At 32.3% G+C, this 21,701-nt stretch overlaps 1 protein-coding gene, 1 long non-coding RNA gene and 1 pseudogene across 15 annotated transcripts in view; 2 read left to right on the top strand and 1 right to left on the bottom strand.

The window, feature by feature from the left end:
• The window catches only part of LARP1B (La ribonucleoprotein 1B), a 103,701-nt gene that overhangs the window by 4,543 nt on the left and 77,457 nt on the right, over positions 1-21,701 (top strand). For 10 of the 11 annotated variants that reach the window (XR_012058939.1, XR_012058944.1, XR_012058941.1 and 7 more), the window contains exons 2-8: positions 3,427-3,485; positions 3,906-3,965; positions 5,566-5,740; positions 7,862-7,999; positions 11,691-11,834; positions 12,067-12,232; positions 15,564-15,708. Coding sequence is in view for 8 of the 11 variants with exons in the window: in XM_072937633.1 (XP_072793734.1) it covers positions 3,427-3,485; positions 3,906-3,965; positions 5,566-5,740; positions 7,862-7,999; positions 11,691-11,834; positions 12,067-12,232; positions 15,564-15,708 (887 nt within the window). In the remaining 3 variants the exon portion in view is untranslated. Of the gene's footprint in view, positions 1-3,426; positions 3,486-3,905; positions 3,966-5,565; positions 5,741-7,861; positions 8,000-11,690; positions 11,835-12,066; positions 12,233-12,983; positions 13,067-13,155; positions 13,414-15,563; positions 15,709-21,701 lie in introns of those variants that run through there. The other variant, XM_072937662.1, reaches the window with a different exon arrangement.
• On the top strand, positions 3,515-3,647 carry LOC116276824 (U2 spliceosomal RNA; annotated as a pseudogene).
• Positions 4,020-21,701, bottom strand: part of LOC140685695 (uncharacterized) — a 90,427-nt gene continuing 72,745 nt past the window's right edge. Inside the window, exons 7-10 of one of the 4 annotated variants that reach the window (XR_012059034.1) lie at positions 19,780-19,906; positions 17,706-17,856; positions 9,385-9,519; positions 4,020-4,183 (exon numbers count right to left, since the gene is read on the bottom strand). This is a non-coding gene — a long non-coding RNA (uncharacterized lncRNA). The remainder of the gene's footprint in view (positions 4,184-9,384; positions 9,520-17,705; positions 17,857-19,779; positions 19,907-21,701) is intronic. The other 3 variants (XR_012059026.1, XR_012059027.1, XR_012059031.1) reach the window with 3 other exon arrangements.

Raw genomic sequence — 21,701 nt, 5'->3', positions numbered from 1 at the left:
GAATGGAACTTTTGATCCCTTCAGAAAAGGAGATAATCATCTTACCAGTTTGCTAAATACCCTTTCAGTCCTTTCTATACAATTACTTCTATATAGAGCATTTTGTACATGCATTTAGAACATTTTTAATTTAAAGTATTGGTTGCTGCTTTTATTTTTCTTTACAGTTAGTTTATTTTTTTATAATTATAATTAACATTAGTTTCAGGTGTACAACATAATGATTCAATATTTGTGTGTTGTGAAATGATCACCATAAAATTAGTTAACTACCATCTACATACTTAGTTATGAACATTTTTTTCTTAAAATGAAGTTGAACATTTTAAATTTCAGCTTCAAAAAAATTGCTGAGAAATGGTCCATAAGTGTAACTGACATAGTCAGTTAAGCCATTTACGTATTGATCAACATCTTGATTGTTTCAGACATTTTTATACACACGTCTTATACACGTTTGATTTTCTCTAGAATAAGTGAAATTGATATTCCCACTTTTACAGCATGAGAAGTAGGTTTTTTTTACATTAAAAAAACTTATTTACTGTGGCAAAATAGCATGTTATGACATTTTCCTCTTAAATATAATAAAATATATGAAATATTGATAACTATCAATGAATTTTCTTAATTGAAACTTTCCTAAAGATTATGGTCATGAAAATTTAAGTGAATAAAGTTGCCTCTGTTATGTTGCAGGTTTTTGTTTTCAGTATCCAGGCTCTTAAAATGAACCGTTTTCCTATTTGGAATTAGCTTCTTATAGATTCAGATGTTAGAATAATATGCAAGAAAAGTTGTATTTGTATGATGTCTCACCAGTGATGTTTGAAAAATTAAAGTATGAAGATTACACACTTGTTCATGTTTATTTATATGTACTTGGGACCACTAGTAGCTTAGTTTTCTTCATCTGTCTGAAAAAATTTTCTTAATTAAAATTTCTTTATTTAAAGATTTTTCAGGTTGTCTTGGTTTTTCAGTGTTAGGTTTTCTCTAATGACATGCCAGTGTAATTTCCTCCATTTTGGTTGGAACATGGGAACATGAAAAATTTCTTTTCTTAGGCTTGTTTTTATCTGTTCTATATGTATATATAAAATATATATGTATATATAAAATACTTTAAACCTGGTGGATTTTTTCCATGTCAATATGTACAGATTTATCTTATTTCTAAAAATTTTTATATTTTTTTGTAAATGTACCAATAATATAACTATCCCATATTATTGAATGTAGAGATTATTTATTTAAATACAGTTATCAGCAGAGCTGCAGTGAGTATCTTATACAGACAACTTAGTACCTTGTCTTGATTCCCAGATAATTTCCCAGAAATGGAATTGCTTCATTAGAAAGTTTGTACATTTTAAATGATTGATTACTCTTGAGAGGTTCTACTATTTCACTCTCATTCCAACAGTATCAGAGAAATGTCCATTTTATCAGTATGACAGGTGAAAAATGTTGTAGTTTACATTTCTTAGAGCAATTGAGTGCCATTTCATGTTTGGCCACTGGTATTTCTTATTTGAATCATCTGTTTATCTTTTACTCAGATTTGTTTTTTTTAAAGCTCATTGTCATCCTTTTAACCAGAAAAGACTGGGTTGATGAGGTGGTCTGAGTGAGCAGCACACAGGACTTCCTTCTGTTGGACTTGGAATTAGACAAATATGTCCACAATTGGCGTTGCACAACTGCAGGTTCCCCTTCTACTTTTGTTGGGCAGTGTGCCCTTTGAAGTTGGCAGCACAAAGGAGCAGATTAGAATGCTTGCTCTCTGTGGACAGCTAGGTCCCAAAGAAAAGTGGGCAAGGTGCTAGCTTTGCAAATTTAATTCCTTTTCCTAAACTCACTAATTAGGAAACTTAATTTCCGTGGGAGGAATTGGAACTTGGGAACAGGAATTTTCTGGGGAAAGTCTTCCTTTCAGAAAAGTAAATTTACTGTGAGGGCCATTAGGTAACCAATATTAAGAAATCACTCTTTCCTATCCCAGAGTATTCAGCCACATTGGCCAACATAGTTTGTCAGATACCTTGTGATGAGAATAAATTACGATATTGATAAACTAAATATCCAAATTGCAATGTGTACATAAAGATACTCCATTATTAAAATGTCGGCATTATACAGGCCACAGAGTTAAGTGTGGTTTTTTTCCCATTATATTTTTTAAGGAGGAGTTAAAAGATGAGAGATTAAAATTTAAACAAAAGTCCGAAGTTTTTGAGTCCAAAAGAATTGACTGCAATCAAAATCTCTCATCCTTTTATTTTTAAATGTGAAGAAATAAAGATCGATTCTTCCTCTCCAACCCCTTTACTCACTTTTGGCTAGAGATTATCATCAGTGTCTGGGTAGAGTATGGTACCACATTCATTTTTAAATCATATTTGTAATTTTTTTGCAACTGATTTTTCTTAAATAATTATCCTTATGCACATTTACACTCATGTTTACACATGTGTGTACCTAAAGTATAAAGAAGTATAAAGCAAATACCCATGTACTCACTATTCTGCTTTAGAAATAGAATTAATACAATATTCAAGATACCAGTGTGCCCAGCCCTGATGATATCTTGAGCCTTCATTCATCTTTCATAAGTACTCTATCTTAGTTAAGTATTTCTGGGCTTTAACTCAAAGATTGCTTTATTTTAGCCTGTGAATTAGTCACTGCCGTGATTTATGGGATTCATGTTTTGCTAAATTATTGTGTTTTCCATAGTTGCAGATCCCATGTTTATTCTACTTTTTAATATTTACTTCAGGCCATGTTTAGCTAGATGATATGCCATCTGGTCATCATTCTAGATAGTGAATTAAGGTAAAAGGCAGGTAAACTTTATTTGGAGACTATGTGTCAACCACGGTGTTCTTATTCAAGATAGGGACAAGTGGTGGTATGATAGTCTTGTACAGACTTTTACAGAGATATGTTTCCATTTTTTATGGCTTGGCTCTAGATATAACCTATTATGGTTCCCAAACTTTGTTTTCAAGGACAAATAGTTTGAAGTTTTCTGACTTATTTTCTGGTTGGCTCTTTGATGAGTGTGAATTTATTTGTATATAATATGTATAGAAAAATATATCCCATTAGGAATTTATTTACTAACTTTTCTGTATTAAAATATATTTCTAATTTTTCCATGTTGTGTTCTGATAGTGAAAGGATTGGTCTATCAGTTCAGTGTAAGTAAACTGTTAATATTTTCTACTTCTTCATTTAAACACTGAAGACCACTTTTAATCTATGTTTAAAATGTAGTTGATTTCTTGTTAGGAATTTGTCTCAACTTTGGATTTTGTTGAAAATATTGACTACACTGACTTACTGAAGTTGGTTTCATAGTTATTTTGTTAAATATATGGAATGATATGGTTGTAAAAACAAGTCTTTTTTTTTTTTTAGATCTCAATTCCCCCAAAATTATAAAAGCAGGAAAACCTAAGACAAAGAAATCCAACAAGGTATGTCTTCAAAGGAAATAGTTTTTTTTATCGCTTCTCGGCCTTTTGGCTAAGATCAAGTGTAAAGGAAATAGTTTTTAACTATAATGATTTCGAAAGGAACTCTTCTTAGATTATTGTGTATTTTTCTTTCCTATCATTGTTAGTTTAAAGTCACTATACTAGAGAATTGTAATCTTCATCCAAATCCCCATATGCCTTTGTTAACCCTGTGTCTGTCAATTTAGTCAATGTCATTGTATTAGAAATTGGACTGTAAGACCAAAGCATTCTTCTTACAATGTTCTATTGTTTGGAGAAGGTTTTAGATTAATTTGACAAATGAATACATACAATTGAATGTAGGTGATTTAAAACATTTCTTTCACTTCAAAAAATTTCTGATTTACAGACATAAATTTTGTTGTTGTTACTTCTTAGGCTAGTGATTTCAGCGATATGGCGAATTGGCCAACACCAAGTGAATTAGTAAGCACTGGAGTGAGTATTGTTTTAAGACTTATTTTTAATAAAGAGAAAATATTGTCATTTCAACATGTGGAATTTGTTTTACTTCAAATTTAGAGAATTGCATTAATAAAATACCCATTTTTTCAGATACCTTGATTTCATTCATCACATTGCCTTCATCTGGTTGTATTCTCAGGACCTTACTTTTGGAAGGGATTGGGTACCATGCTGTCATCTTCACGTAATACCTACAAATAGATTAATTTTTAATATAATGTGTGTAACTGAAGCCCACTTTGTGTTTCAGAATTTTTTCTATATATATATATTTTTTTGATCTATCTTCCTTTCAATGTGTTCAAGTCCTAATTACACATATACACACACACACACATATATATATGTATATCATATCAAGAAATATTCATTGAATGGATTTTTGATTTAGCTATGAAAGAAACTCTAAAAGATGGTTTTGAGATATTCTATCAAAAGATATTAGAGGAGTAGCATACATGGTTATTTGGTTGCATGTTTTCATTTGACACTGTACACTTTGCTGTTTGTAATTTGTGCATAGTTGTAAATAATATATATAAAACAGCTTAAGTATTGTATAAGTGACATAATAAACTATACATATATAAAGTTTGCAGTTTGGTGTATTTTGACTTGTGAAACCATTGGCACAAACAAGATAATGAACTTAACCAGTACCTCAAAAGTTTCTTCATACTCCTTTGTAATTCTCCCTGTTACATTCCCACTGTCATCCCAGGCAACCACTGATATGCTTTCTGACACTTAGTTAAGTTGTGTTTTCTGTAATTTTATGTAAGTGGAGTCATACAGTATGTATTTTTTTTTCTGGCTTTCATTCAGCTTAATTATTTTGAGATTTATTTATGTAATATGTATTAGTTGTTCATTCCTTCTTATTACTGAGTAGTATTCCATTGTATGGATATAAGTGTTTATCCATTCATCTATTGATGGACATTTGTGTTGATTCCACTTTTTGGCTGTTACAAATAAGGCTGCTATACAAACACTTGTGTAGAGAATTTTCTATGGATATATGCTTTCATTTATCTTGGGAGTAGAGGGTTGAATATTATGGTAGCTATTTGTTAACTTTTTAAACTACCAAACTTTTTATTCCTACCAGCAATGTATGAGAATTCTAGTTATTCTGCATTCTTACTGGTACTCGATGTGGTCAGCCTTTTAAATTAATTTTAGTCAGTCTAGTAGGTGTAGGGTGGTATTGCATTGTAGTTTTAATTTGCATTTTTCTGACTAGTGATATCAAGCACCTTTTCATATGCCATCATTATATCTTTTCGCTAAAGCATCAGTTCAACTCTAGCCCATTTTTAAATTGTTTTCTTGTTACTGCATCTTGAATTCATTATATATTTTGGATACAAGTACTTTTGTCAAATACTTAACAAATATTTTCTCCCAATTTTTGGCTTGACTTTTAACATTGTCTTTTGATAAGTCATTTTTAATTTTTGTTCAAAGTTGTCAATCATTTGGCAATATTTAGGTAAGGTGTTACCATAAACTTTTGAATGTTAGTGAAAATGTTCATGAAAACTATTTCATTCAGAAAAACTTTTTGCAGTGTCAGAGTGCCATCAGCCAAGGAAATAAGAAGCCACAAAATAGAAAAGAACGAGAAGACAAGGTTGAAAAGAGAAATAACAGTGAAAGCAAAGAAAGCCGGGAAACAAAATTAGATGGTCCTGGTGAAAATGTCAGTGAGGATGAGGCTCAGTCAAGTAATCAAAGAAAGAGAGGTTAGTTTATCTATATCTTCATTTTGATTTTTTGAAGAGAGTTGTAGTAATGAAGAATTGTATTTAGTCAGTTGATTCCTGGTAGTCACCAATGAGTACTTTGGATTTCTTTAAGGTACTGTCTGCATTGTTAACTGATTTGCTTTTATAACATTTCTGAACTGTTAGGCTTTTCTCTTTGCTTTGACCTGTATTTTATGTAAAAATGGATTGAAATTCCACCTGTAGATGTAGGTGTAGATATATTCTTGGAAAGTTATGTGATGACTATTGTTCTTACATCTGCTTTGGAACTGCTCCCTGTTTTTCAGGGAGTTCTGAGAAAATATTTTTCGAACAGAAAATTGAGAACAGTCTTGGTCAACTTTTTTTACTCATAGCATTCCCCCAGTGAGAAAAAAATAATATCTTTACACCCTTTTCCTTATTGTTTTAGGAACTTTCCATATGTCTAGTGACAGATTATGATTTAACTGTTCGATGAAAGCATATGCTCATTCAGTGTTCTGAGTCTAGGTAAAAGTGTCTTTAGAGACTTTTAGGCAGAACAGTTCTTTAAACTGTTGGAAATCAGTGGCTGAGGCAAGGTGAATGTTGGGGAGAGTGGCAGCGGATGCTATTGGAGAGGTAGGCAAGGTCCACCTTATGCTGGGCCTTGGTAACTTGGAATTAGCATTTTAAGTGCCATGGGAAGCCATTGAAGGATTTTAATCCATGGAGGTGATGAGGCATGGGAGGGGACATTTCATAATTAAGTAGTTGCCAGCCAACTTCTTTAGTAATGGAACTAACAATCCATCATACCTTGAGCACTTACTTGAATTTTTTGCAAATGAGTATTATAACCCTTAGCTGCAGGGTAAGCATTAGGCTTACTTGATACAGTAAGCCAAGGGTAATTGCTCAGAAGTGGTGGCAGCAGGACAACCAAGTGGTTGTTAGAAAAAAGTTTCCACGTTTCTTAAGCACTTTAATCACTTACCTCTTTCATACTTCTCAGATACATAAGTAGTCTTTTTGACTGTCTAGAATTCATACAGATGACAAGACTTATCCTGTGCTAATGTATGTCTTCCTTGTTAGTTGCTTCAATTAAAACTTTAAAACTGATCACCCAACACTGTAAAACTATGAAGTCCAGGTGTTTTGTAGTTAGAGTTATTTCATATAATCAGGTCATGAAGGTGTGACTTTGAGCATAGATTTTTATCTTCAAAACAAAGGCTTTTTTATGACAGAGAATCTCATTGATTAGAATTTATAGTATAGACTGTAAAAGAACTTTTAGATTCTTTCATTGTCTCTTTTCCTCATCTGTCCATAGTTTCATGATTTATAGGGAATCAATGCTATAGTTGCACACTAGTACTCCCTTAATTACTTGGGTAGTTTTTCCTTTGCCCTGAGTCTTTGTTTATTGAAAATATATATTGGGCAGAAGCCTGAACATTTTGAAACCTTAACTATGGAATCCGTGACTAGATAATCTTCAGAATTTCACTAGTATAACTGTTAATTATACTATCATTTAGTAACAAGAAACATTAAATTGCTTCTGTCTCTTGACTGAAGTTAGGAAAATGTGTGTAGCTATAAAATGATTTATCAAATGCAGTTAGACAAAATTTTATACATAAACTTTATTTTGAGAAAGCTTGAGCATTAGTAGTATGTAGTAGCAGTAGTATGCTAGACAAACTGATATTTGAGACAGTCATATGAAGCTCAAAGTGTTTAGAATCACTAGCCAAACCATTATCCAGGTGTGCCCTGTTCTAACACTTAAGTATCTAGTATTAGATGGGAGTACTGTGTACATTTAGTATTTTTGAATAGCTTATCCGTCAGAATTGAATGTACATTTCACTTAAAAGCAAAAGAATTCCAATGATAGTCCATCACTAACTGTTCATTTGGTTTTACAAATACAGTTTGCCCAAACAAGTTTATTAAAGAGCTGTGGAAAAAGAAGAAAATAATTTTGGTACTCTACAAAGAATCCCTTGAGGACAAACTAAGTCTTTCATTTATTTAATTAAAATTTAGAGTCTTTTCACAATTGCAAAGCTTTAATGAATATTGTGCATTGTCATTAAATGATTTTATTTTGTTTTCTTCAAGCTAATAAGCACAAGTGGGTACCACTCCACTTAGATGATGTAAAACCAGACAGTCAAGAAAGACCAGGATCCCGGAACAGCTCAAGATGTCAACCAGAAGCAAGTAAATTGTCACATAATAGGAGAAATGATACACGAAGTAAGTCTTTTTAGTCTCCTTTAGTCTGAAATAGTTCTGCTTTTGTAACCTTCTGTGACGTTAATTTTTTCTGAAGACTGTAGGACACTTATGTGGTAGAGACACCTTACTTTGGGTTTTCTGATGTTTCCTCAAGATTAGATTTGAGTCATGAATTTTTGGCGGGAATACTGCAAAAGTTAAATGGTTTTCTTCACAGTGTATTACTTGGAAATACACATGATCTTGGTTTATCTTCTTATTGCTGATATTTTGAGCACTTGGTGTTAAGATGAAGTACTCTAGGTTTCTTTACTGAAAGACATTATTTCCCCCTTTATAATTAATATGTAATTTGTAAGAAGAGACTTTGAAACTGGGAATACCTGTTTTCTTACCAGACTTTCCATATGAACTTTAGTTTCTTTCCATTGACGGTTCTTACTCTTGCCTGGTTCAGTTATTATTACCATGATCTTTGCAAATGCTGATTTTCTTTTTTACTGCATCATTCCTTCTATATTTATACAGTGGCATTCCACTGTAAAGAACGACTTCCCATTATTATTAGTGTGGGCTTAAGGCTTCTTATTTTTTCAATGTTATAATCTGTTACCATGATTGTTTAATTTGATGCTCAAATTGTCCCAGATTTGGTTAGTGGGAGTCTCTTCTGGGTGGTTTCTGGGTCCTTTTTTAAAAAAGTCAACTTTACTGAGCAAATAATTACATATATTAAAATACACTCAAATTAATGCCATGTCCTCTAACCGTGAGTCTACTTTTGATCAGATTAGATTTACCTTTTCAGAATTTCATATGAATTGAAGTATACAATATACATTATATACTCTTGTGTTCTTTTGCTCAGCATAATTATTTTTACATTCGTCAGTGTTGTATATGCATCAGTAGTTTCTACCTCTTTATTGCAGAATAGTTTTTCATCGAATGAGTATCCCCCTTCATTCATCTATTCGTGGATATTTGGCTTGTTTTTAGTTTTTGGCTGTTACAAGTAGTGCTACTATGTACATTTGTGTAAAAGCCTTTGTGTGGGCATATGTCTTAGTTTCTTGGGTAAGTATCTAGGAGTCGATTGCTAAGTGGTATGACAAGTGTATATTTAACTTTATAAGAAATTGTGGAGTTGTTCCAGATTGGTTGTACCATTTTACGTCCTCACCATTATTGCTTCTTTCCTTTGCTGTTTGTTAGGTTATGTCTTGTGAAATTTCCCATATTTTGAATTTGTGTCTTAATGTATCACAGCAGTAGAAATAAAATGTCTCAGTGTTAATGTTCAGTTCGTTCAGGTGTTGTTAGCCTTATCCATTCGTCATAAAGTGTCCCATTGGTCTTTCATTTAATAGTATTACTTCCATTAAGAATCATTCCCCAGATACCTTATTTGAGCAGGGTTTGTTCAGGTTTCAGAAAGAAGAGGACAGGAGGATATGTGGAAGCAGTTCGCTGAGCATTTGGTTTTACAGTTTTTTGCTGAAATCCTTTACATCTCATAATTTTTAAGACATGTTATCCTGTGAAAGAATTGTGCAATGAATACCTAACTACCATCTAGATTTAGTAATTTTGCTATATTTATTTCATTTACCTGCTGAATAATTTGTAAGTAACATGTAGATACCATGACACCTTACCACTGATGTCCTAAGAAAATATAGCAACTACGAAAATCAACACTAATTCCCTAATAGCATCTGAAATCTAGTCATAAGGTATATTCACTGAGTTGTCCACAAAATATGACTTTAAAATTATAAAACTTGCCGATAGAAAAATCAAGACTTTTTTTGACTTTTGTACCATTATTTCTCAATACATTATTTTAATGTTCTGTTCTAAAAGTAATATATTCGTAGTTACGTTAAGTACAGAGTACATAAGAAAATACATACAGGTATAAAGAACAACAATATAATAACACTGGGAACTTAACACCCATTTTAGAAATGCATGTTACCATTATCTTTGACATATTCCTGTGTGCCTAGTTTGACCCCACTGCCTCCCTTCTTAGGAAAAAAAGTCTATTGTAGTTTTTTGAATGCTTTTGAAATTGACATGAAGTATTATTCCATTTACATATTCTTTGGCACTAATTTTTTTCACTTAGTCTGAATTTTCTTAAATTTGTTCATGTTGGCTTATAATGCTGTGACTCATTTTTTCTTTTTATCCTGCTGAAGGATATTTCACTTTTTGATAAAATCTGTACTGTTGATAGACATGTGGATTGTTTCCAGTTTTTTGATATTAAAGTGCTACATTGAACAGTTTTATGCATGTTTTCCAGTAGACACATAAAAAAGGTTCTCTAGGGTAATTTCTTTAGACTGCAACTCGTGAGTGTGTCATGAATTTGATGTACTGAGTCATGATCAGGTATCTCAAATTGATAGACTAGAGTGCCTCATGTTTTTTATGACAGTTGTGTTTAAATTAAACTTTTTTTATACTGTGTTAGAGTGTAACATATACTACGGCTTACTGTGGGTTGAGGCAGAAATGTTTGAAAAAGACTGTATAAAAAAGAAGGAAAGAAATGGAGGAGGAATTGCAGGGTCTAGGACAGTGGTTCTAAATGGGGGTGATTTTTTTTCTCCACAAGGGGACATTTGGCATTGTCTAGAGGTAACACTGATTTTTACAACTGGTGGCGGGGCAATAGGGGGAGGTAATGATGCTACTGGTATCTAGTGAGTTGAGATCATGGATGATGCTAAACATGTTGCAGTACCCAGGACAGCCTACCACACTAGAGAGTTACTTAGCTTAAAATGTCAACAGTGCCACAGTTGCAAAACGCTGGTCTTTAGGATATACATACCTTTATATTTATCTGGTTGTTTCAAAACAAAGTGAGTGTACCTGTTTTTACTCTCAGTAACTTTATGCAAGTGTTCTGTCTTTTCGGTCAACATTTGGTATTATAGGACCTTAAAATATTTTTCAGACAGATAAAATACTCTTTCATTTGCGTTTCTCAAGGCTAGTAAGGCTGAGCACCATTTTTTATTGGCCTTTTGCATTTGTTTGTTTGCCCTAGCCTATCTTTTAGCTAGTTTCCCCATAAGTTGCTCTGTGTGGGTTTGTGAGTGTGTGTATGCGTGCATGTGCACACATGTGACATTTGTATGAATTTTATATGCATTCTGAATGTAATTGTGCTGCAGATATCTTCTCCCAGTTTGTTTTGTTTTCATTTCCCTTTTTCTTTAAAAGAAACATCTTTTACCTTAATAGAAACATCCTTTCCTTAAAAATTTTGTGAAAATAATTATTATTATTGTGGAAATGTAAAAGGCAAAAGATTTATTCGATCTGAAGAGAAACCGGAGTGTGTGTGGAAATGTGTTTCTTAGGAGTTTTATATAGTGCAAAACTCATTTTTATTGGAACTTCCTGAATCTTGAACAACACAATTTTAGCAAGCAATCTCACTATCTTTGTAGTATGTTACTTGACTTAATAGACTATCTTCTTATGTCAGTGCATAATGTCTTTTATGCTGGACACATTTTGACAAAATTCCTATGGGATCTCTTAAGTTTGTATCTTTCTGAAGAATGCCTGGTTACTAACAACTAGTTACCAAGTGGGGAGAAGTGGTTACCACATTTTCGTAAAGATAAATATGTTATTAATAGTCACAGATTGAAATGTATTAAAATATTTTTATTTTAAAAAGGTTGGAGACGTGAAAGAGAAAAGAGAGATGATCAAGATGAAGTTTCCAGTGTGAGAAGTGAGGGTGGTAATGTCCGAGGTTCTTTTAGAGCCCGAGGAAGAGGCCGAGGTCGGGGAAGAGGACGAGGCAGAGGAAATTCTCGATGTAGGACATAATTTCTTGTTTTGTTAAATTAGATGAACTTCGAGAAAAGTATGCAAGACTTCTGTTAGTTTTCCCCACTATCCCATATAATGTTTTAACTGATTTTATTTGTCTGATAATAAAGATGGTTTTATATTTGTTACCTTTTGAAATACTTCACTTTGGATTTTTCTTTATAGTACCTCCTTTTTAAAAAATCTGATTATTTTTCTTTTTCTTTTTTCACATTAAGTGAACTTTGATTATTCATTTGGTTATCAAGAACATGGTGAAAGGTCTGACCAACCATTTCAAACAGAACTTAATACCAGTATGATGTATTACTATGATGATGGTACAGGCGTGCAGGTGTATCCAGTGGAAGAAGCATTGCTTAAAGAGTATATTAAGCGCCAAATGTAAGTCGAACAGACAAACAGATGGGATAGGAGAATCTGTTGCAATATCATACTTGAATGTCATTGACAATGAATATATAACACATTTTCTAAGCTGTTTATTAGTAAAATTGAAGGATTTTAGTAGTTTTTTTCTAGGAAATGTTAGTAAAATATGTAAAATATTTTAAAAACTCATATTTGGTTCATGTTATTTACATAAAAATAGTGCTTTCTCTACTGAGGTATTTCTCTGCCTAAAGAATATTGTAATGTCATGGTATAATGTGAGTGATTAAATACAAGAATGTAAAACTGCTACATATATTTGAAATTGAACAAGTGAAACTTGGCTTATTTGCAAATAAATGTTTCTATTAAAACTTGAAAATGAATATAAATGGCAAAAAATGTTGCTATCTGGCTTTCTTAACAGTTAGTTTCAGCATTCTAAGTTTTTTTTTTAACTTTTAAGTTCTCTTTCTCTGTGACATATTATTTAGGCTTTTTTGCTCTAGTTCTTATAATAGTTACTACCTGAATACTGAAGTTGAGGTTAGGAGAATGTTAGTTTATTCTGTTATCTTTAAGGAAAAATAACCTCTCTGAATATTAGTATTGTGTAGGAGGTTTTGCATATTTGTATAGTGTGTTTATGTAGTGTTGAGAAAAATATTCCCAAGTGATTTGCACAAGTAATTTGCTGAAATTTGACCTTTTTTTTGTCTACAAGGGAAAGGAAAAAGGCTATTTTTGAAAGGGCATAAGCATTTTAAAAACATCTACCTTTATTTAAAAATGAAAATGGACCATACTCTGTTACTAGAAAATCATTTATTCATCAGCATCAGCCAGGTATCTTCCTCGGATGCCTTCATGGTGGATTTGATTGGCTTACAAGATGAAGCAACCTGTTTATTTTATTCTTGCTTCTTTTGTTACAGTTGACGCAAACACTGAAGAAAAGGGCCTTTTAATGGGCAGAAAGTGCCTGGCATGTGGCTATCAACTTCAGAGCACTATTCCTGCCTTTTTTTTTTAACTCTTGCTGCCAGGTCCCTTCTGAAACCTGACAGTAGACATACAACTCCATGTCAGGATAATCGGCCTCCAGTGTGCTCATAACAAGTGAGGGAGGAGCAGAGCTACTTCAGTGTTGACAAAATTTCTGATCATGCAGTGTAGTATCCAGAGCTTCTAAGGTAGGACATGATAATGTCCCCTAGGACACTGAACAAAATGTCAGACATAGCATTGGGCATAACTCCTTTTTTTGTTGTTATTGTTTAGCAATAGAGTTTTGGCAGATGTTAGAGAAACAGGCTGGTTTAGAATGGCTCTTTACTGTTACATTCTCTGATTACTGGACATCTGGATTTGAGGAGTCATGCTTTTGATTCTGTGTCTTTGAAGTTTCTCATACATAGATAGGCTTATTCATTAGGTTTAAATTTTCATATTTGAGAAGTTACTAAAAATCTTCTTTGCACTTGTGGAATATTATTCAAAAATATTTTGATGTAAGAGGCTTACCTGTATTATGGATGATTGAGTTTTTTAAGTCATGTTAACTGAAGATGTGTATTAATAATTTGACTTTTTGATGTCAAGATATTAAAAATTTAAGATCTTGATTATTTCTAGCTGGGACAATCTCTTGGCATTCAGATTTAGACCTAAGTATGTTTGCAGCCCACTAGAAGTTTCAAAAAGTATTTACTATAGGTAATAGAGTGATTTATGAATTTATTTACACAGAGTACTAGGTTAAAAAGACATCTTACAGTCAGAGAAGTTTTTGTCCAAGAACAGTTTTAACTTATGATTAAATCAAATGTATTAATGTCTGAAAATTGAGAATTTAAGCATATGTATTATATGCCTACCTCATTTTAGGCACTGTGAAAGAGTTTTTGAAGTATAACAAAAATTAGAACACACATATTATGTGCCCACCACATGCCAGGCACTGTGAAAAGGGCTTTTGAGGTGTAACAAAAATCAGATTGTTCAATTCTTCAAGACTTAGATTTTTTTCTTCTGTGTTTAAGAAGATAAATGATTTACTAGTGTTACTGAGATGTCAGCAGTACTTCACTGATGTAAGGGAGCTTTGCACTTTGATAGTTGGGTAAATATCAGAGTATAAAGAAACAACTTGGGTATTTAAATTTCTAAAATAAGATTTTTTCCCACCCAGTGGAAAGTAGCTCAAAGCCAGTTTTCACTCGTAGTTGATTTTTTTGTTCAAAATTAGAATTTGATCTAAATACTTCAAGGGTATCTTTAGCTATCCAGCCTTATACCCAAATATATGAGCTGATGTGCTTTCTCATAATTTGCCACCCATCTTTGAAATCTTTCTCTGTGATTTAGAAACAGTATAGGATTATTAAACTGTAAGCCATATCATTTGATGTCATATATTTTGTATTTTCTGCATTTTCCCTCATTTATCCTCTTGTTCTCTCTGTCTAGAATCTTGTTCTCATTTTTCTATTCACAGGCTGAATTTGAACACTTGTTTCTCAAGTGCCATTATTAAATGTATTCTTCATATTATCTTTTATTTTGAAGCTTATAGTTATTGGTCATACACTTTGTGTATAAGTTGCTTCTGTATTTCCCTGCCATGTAAATACCTCATGGTGTTGTATATATTCTTTGTTTAGCTGTATTCTGTTCACTCTTACTATCTTTTATAGTTCTGCCCATCAAAGGGGGAGATCTTGAATGATTTGAATATAAAATTGTGTGTGTACACCTGTGCCTATGTATTCACTAACGCTTAGTTTTTACTAAGCATTGTGCTGATTGCTAAAGTTCAGAAGTATTAAACAATGTCAGTACCCTGCCACTATAGAAAGCAAAACAAACTACTCTGTAAACTTGACAAAGAATACTTCCAGTATACCATTATTCTCAGTGATTGGAAAAAGTTGGAAGGCAGTCTTTTGACATGTGTTTAGCTTTTTTATTTAGTGTTTAAATGAAGTAAATTAAACTAGCTTTGAAAGGAAATTTTTCAATGAATTGACTCATTGAAAAAATCAATTATTGAACTATTTTAAAGTATAATGCTGGTTAATTCTTCATACATAGGTAGAAGTTAATGTTAGTTTTCGGAAAGATAATCGGTATTCTAAATTTCTTTCTACTTATGTGTAAGGGAAATTACTAACTTAGTAGGGTTTTGTTGTTACTATATTTACCTTACTATCTATTGTATTAAGTGTATATAATGTTATTAATAAAATAGTTCTATAGCAATTGATACTATAAGCAATAGACATTTTTATTTCCTATTGAATAGATTGGTGAAACTTGTTTACTTCTTTATTTCTCTTTTCAGTGAATATTATTTCAGTATAGAAAATTTGGAACGGGACTTCTTTCTTAGGAGAAAGATGGATGAGCAAGGTTTCTTGCCTATTTCCCTGATTGCTGGTTTCCACCGTGTTCAGGCTCTCACTACAAACCTTAATCTCATTTTAGAGGTAATTATTCATTTACAAAACAGTCTACTTTCTATTAATGCTGTGAACCTAAAACTGTTCTGAAAAGTAAAGTCTATTAAAAATTTTTAAGAAAAAAGCAAAAACAAGTCTGTAGTTGCCTAAGGCTTAGACTGCATCATGGCTTTTTTCTATTTTGTAAAACCCAAATAAATGTCTAACCTTGGAAACCCTTCAAAGAATTACTAATGATGTTTTCACATGTTTTTAACTAGATCTTTGGATAGGTTGAACACCAACACAGACTTGAACTTAACTGGGATATTCTTGGTCCTCGAGTCTTCAGGTTGCTGTAAAATAGCATATATTCCCATTAAAATTTTGAGAATTTTTCATGTGCTACAGAAGGGCTGACTTAAAATAGTATTTCCAGTATTTCCAGCGTTCTTGATGATTTTATTAAATCTCTTGTCTGTCCTGTTCTAGAAATGCTTACAGTTTTTGATTTTCTGTTTGCTACATACATACAATCAAATTTGCCTTTTTGCTGTATAGTTCTATGAATTTTGATGGACTTAGACACTTGTGCCCCCCGTGTAACCAGTCACTTTCCCCACTAACAGCCCCCGGGGAACCACTGATCTGATTTTTTGTCCCTCTAGTTTTGCCTTTTCCAGAATATCCTATAAATAAATTACACAGTTTGTAGCCTTTTGTTTCTGATTTCCTTGACTCAGCATAGTGCTTTTGAGATTCATTCGTGTTATTGCATGTAGTAGTTTTTTCTTGTTGTTGACTAGTATTTCTTAGTAAGGATGTACTATAATTTACTCAGTCACTTGATAGACATTGAAATTGTTTCCAGTTTTTGGAGATTATGAATAAAGCATGGGTCTTTGCGTGTACCTATGTTTTCATTTCTGTTGGGTAAATATTGAGGATTGAGATTGCTGGAATGTGTGGTAAGTATATGTTTAACAGTAAAAAATTGCCAATCTATTGTCCAAAGTGGATTTAACCATTTTGCATGCCACCATTTTGTATGAAAGTTCCATTTGCTCCATGGCCTCATCACTTGGTATTGTCAGTTTTTTGAATAATAGATATGTAGTGGTTTGTCATTGTGGTTTTAATTTGTATTTCCCTAATGACTAATGATGTTGAGCATCTTTTTATGTTCCATGTGTTTATTTGCTGTCAGTGTACCTTATTAGTTGAAATGTCTATGCAAATCACCTGCTCATTTTTATTGGAGTATTTGGGTTTTTTTTAATCACTGTAAGAGTTTTTTCTGGATATAAGTCTTTTAAGTGTATTTTACAATTTTTTTTCCAGTCTTTGGTTCATCTTTTAATTTTCTTAAAAACTCTTTGAAAGTCTGGCTATTTTGGCAAATATTTTGAACACATGTGCTCTATATTTTAAAAACCAGCTATAGGAAAGTCTAGGTTTTTAAAACACTATTAACTAGTGATTTGTTATAAAACTAATGATGATTTGTTTTATGAAAAAAATTACTTGGAGCAATACCACTATTGTATTTATTTATAGACAATAAGTTTATTTAAAATTTCTGTATACTTTAATTTGAAGAAAGTTAAATTTTTTTCTTGCAGAGTTTATCCTTGGAAAAAAGTACTATAATTATGCTTATAGTAGAATGAGATTATTAACTATGGACTTTGTGCAATAGCAAAGATCCAGCTCACTGTCATTTTTGAAAAAGTTACTGATTTCCCCCAATCTCTCTACTTCTGTAGGAACCAGTAACTTCATTGCATGCTTTTTTGGTCTGTCTGTATTCCCATTAAGTCTTCAAACACGATTTTCAGAGCGCTAATTATGTGTTTCTAAAGCTTTTATCAGTAAGGAAGGGATATTTAATAAAACTATTGCGTTACTGACATGGGTTAGCATTATTAATACATAGTGGCTGATTTACAGTAAGAAATAGTAGTACTCTGAAATGCAGAAAAACACAAGCATAGTGATTTAGAACAACACAGGCCTGCATTCATTTAACATTTATATGTACCTACCATTTATTGCACTGGGAAAGATGTCTTTTCCCTTAAGGTGGCAAGGCTTCATTAGGCTTTGTAGTATAAACATGCTAATTTAGAGCATGCACTTGAACTTGCATACATATATCCTCGTAGATCAGGGACTTCTGGCAGTGTCCTGAGACTTCTGTAAAGTGGAAATTGTAACAATGCATAACTTCATAGGCTTGCCATGAGTATGAAATATGTAATGGCAGTATCTGGCTCTAAATAAGACTTTACTGTTGCTATTTGTCTTCAGGGATGTGCTTCTCTTGATCACGCCTTCTATCTTCAGTTCATTTCTACCAGCCCTTTCCTAAATGTGTTTGAATATGCTCAGGTCTTTCCTTTCTTGAAAAAAACTATCAAAAGAATCAAAGTATACTTTAGCTGACACCGATATCTACCCTGGTTGAGTAGATCTACACAGCCAAATTTAGTGAGTCTGTTTTTTCCTCTCCCATTTATGTTTTTTCTTACGGCATTTTTTTCTGTTTTTTTCCTTTGATACATGTATATTGTAATATGATTGCTATTATAGCATTATCACTTAACATATTTATAGTACAATATTGTTGTTTATAGCCATTATACAGTGCATTAGATTTCCAAGGCTTATTTACTACTGGTTTGAGTTTGTACTTTAAACAACATTGATCTTATCCTCTCCCCCATCCCCTGGTAACCACCATTTTACTGTTTTTGGTTGTTTTTTTTTTTTTTTACTTACTAGTTTGGCTTTTTTAGATTCCACATAAAATTGATATTATACAGTATTTATCTTTCTGTCTTATGTATCTCAGTTAGCATAATGTGCTCAAGATCCATCCATGTTGTCAGAAATGGCAGAATTATCTTCTTTCCTCACAGCTGAATTATCTCTTGTGTATATATACCACATATTTCTTACCCATTCATTTATTAAAGGGCTTTGCATAGTCTCCATATCTTGGTTACAGTAAATAATGCTGTAGTACACATAGGAGTGCATGTATCTCTGAAAACTTTTTTATTTCCTTTGAGTGGATACCCAGAAGTGAGTGGAATTGCTGGTTTGACTCAGCTTACTGCATTTTTGGTACTTGCTCTACAACTGAAAGCTATTTGTGTCTTCCTTTTTTATTAGATCAAGTTGATCCTTGCTCTGCAACTGATCAGTTGTATAACTGTATTCAAGTTATTTAACCTCCTCATGCTCAATTTTCTCATTAAAATAGGACAAATAAGCTATTGTAGAGTATGTGGACTTAGAGGAGTAATTAACATAATAACTGTAGTCCTTAGAACTGTGCCTAGTACTATGTCATTTGAAATCTTGTTTCCCAAATTGGCTGACCTTGTGGTTTCACAGAATGTGTGCTGCTCTCTTATTCTTCTAGATCTTTACACATGCTAGTCTTTATTCTCTTAGTGCCAGTCATAGGACCAGAAACCAACCATACAACATCTATGTATTCCAGCATTGGTGGTTATTCATAATAATAGGTATCATTAAGAAAAGGGCCAAAAATAATAGGAAAAAACCTCAGATAAGTGGAAATATTGACTGTGTACCGTATCTCATTGTTTAGGAGTTCATGATAATCAAGTTTTAGTAAAAATATGTCTAACTTTGGTTTGTCTTGATCTTTTCCCTAATATACGTCTGATATAGTTTTTGTATCATTCTTTTAAGGCCTAAATCACAACTTTTCCACTTTCTATTCTCTTGATTTTCTTCTTGAATTTTTTTCTAATAGGGATTTAATTCTCTGTGATTCAGGATTCAAAGGGCATACAGTGAAAATTTTCCTTCTCATCTTTCAGCAACAGTGAACTAGTTAAACCTTCCTTGGTGTGGCAGTTAGTGTTACTTCTTTTTTGTGTATTCCTCCTAAAGTATTCATGTTATACTACATATACTGTCATGCCCCTTCCTTTTTTAAAAATAGCATATAATGGAAGATCATTTGATAGTTATATATAAAGAACTTTGAATTTTTTCCTGAAACAAATTTTAAGTTGAGACAACTTATACTGTATATTCGAAACTGTAAGATTACAGATGACTTTTCCCCTCTGCATATACCTGTGTTACTGTCACCCAGATTAAGATAGAGAACATTTTCAACATCCCAAGGGGCTCTCTTGTACTTCATCTTAGTCGATACAACTGCTCTCCTCAAAGGTAGTTGCTTCTCAGAGAGCTTCCTCACCTGTTTTTTTAAGCATAACATAAAGTTATTTGAATTATTTTATATCTGACATTTGCTCATTATTGCTTCTGTAGGGTTTATCCTCCTTGGTGTGTGGCATTTGTTTATTTTCCATTTTTGGGTAGTATTCCATTGTATGATATGACAAATTTATTTTTTCATGTTTCTATTAATAGAAATTTGGGTTCTCTACAGTTTGAATACGTGATACTGTTGTGAACATTATTGTACATATTTTTGGTTGGACATATACAGTTATTTTCCTGTGAAATGGGTGGATAATGGGATATATATATGCACTTAGCTTTTGTAAATACCGCTAAACATTTTTTTCAAAAGAATTGAACCAGTTAAAACTTAACATTAATGAGAATTTCAGTTGCTTTACATCCTAGCCATCACTATTGGCAATCTTTTTCTAAAAATTTCAAGGAGCTTTTTTTCCTTTTAAATTCGGGTATAAATAACATGGTGTAAAATGCAGGGATCTTATGTATTCAGTTTGAATTCTGAAAATTGTATAAACCTGCTCCAAGCAAGATATATGTAGTCCATTACTCAGTAAACTTCTTGAGTGGCCCTTTCTAGTCAGTCCCTTACCCTCTCACCTGTTGCCTCACCAAACCAAACCAAACCACTTTTCTGATTCTTCTAGCATAGATTCATTTTGTCTGTTCTTCGCATTTATGTAAATGGAATTCTGTCTCCGTGCTCTTTCATTTATAGTTTTTGAAATTCACCCATATTTTTACAGGATCTGGATGCTGGGTATACTGGTTTGCTACTGGGGTGTCATTGCTTCTAGAATGTTCAGTGGACAAAACTAGGAAAATATATTAGGAAAAAAATACACATATCACCAATTCAAAGCTCTTACCATAGGATTCTTCCTTATTTCCTTCATTCTGTATTTCATACTCTTCTCTTTCAGTGAATATACCAAATCTTATCAAAAGAGCTTGTATTTAAATAATTTTAAAGTAATTGTCTATTTATGGAAAATATAACTTGAGAAGTAAGTACAATACTACTATTACAGCATTATCACTTAACATATTTATAGTAATATAAGATTCTTAAAGTAATACGTAGAATAGGTTCTTGAACTAAAATACAGTTTTAATTTTTTTAAGTAAACAAATTTGTAGGTTGAATCTTTGTATTTTTCCTAATTTGTAAAGGTGAGTACCTTGGATTTCAGTTAAAATTCAGATAATAAGACTCTTAATTTTTATTTGGAAGAAATTTTGTTCTAGTTTTATTTTATCCTTAAGTTAGAAGACATTTATTTTTGAGAGGCACATATCCTAAGTGGCTAAGAATTGTAGTGGTGGATAATGATTTGAGTCCTGGTATTGCCTCATACTAAGTCTATGATCTTTATCAAGTTACTTTGTTTCTTTAAGCCTCAGTTTCCTCATCTATGAAATGTACCTTATACTTACAGGGTATTATGAGGAATCTGTGTATGTATGTTCTTATTATTCAACAATGGTGGTAGTTATTAAAATAAATACAATGCCTATGTTTTATTTAGTTATATTAAGGGAAGACAAAAAGAAATATAAGAAAAAATTGACAATAAAAATTATAGTAAAAATCATTTGCTTCTAATTGATGCAGTAATCTTTGACTATTCTAATTGTGAAAACCAGATTATCTGCTACGTGTTAAATCGGGGTATTTGTTACTTTACAGGGGCAGATGATTTTAAAATTTGTTCTATTCTAAGTAGTTCATGGATATTTTTAGAAACATTAACTAATACTGTATGCTGATTTTAGACTTTAAAATT

This window comes from Vicugna pacos, chromosome 2 (genome assembly GCF_048564905.1).
Source record: "Vicugna pacos chromosome 2, VicPac4, whole genome shotgun sequence".
In the NCBI taxonomy this organism is placed as follows: domain Eukaryota; kingdom Metazoa; phylum Chordata; class Mammalia; order Artiodactyla; family Camelidae; genus Vicugna; species Vicugna pacos.
Note: the sequence above shows the minus strand (reverse complement) of the source record. Positions and strands in the feature narration are given on the sequence as shown.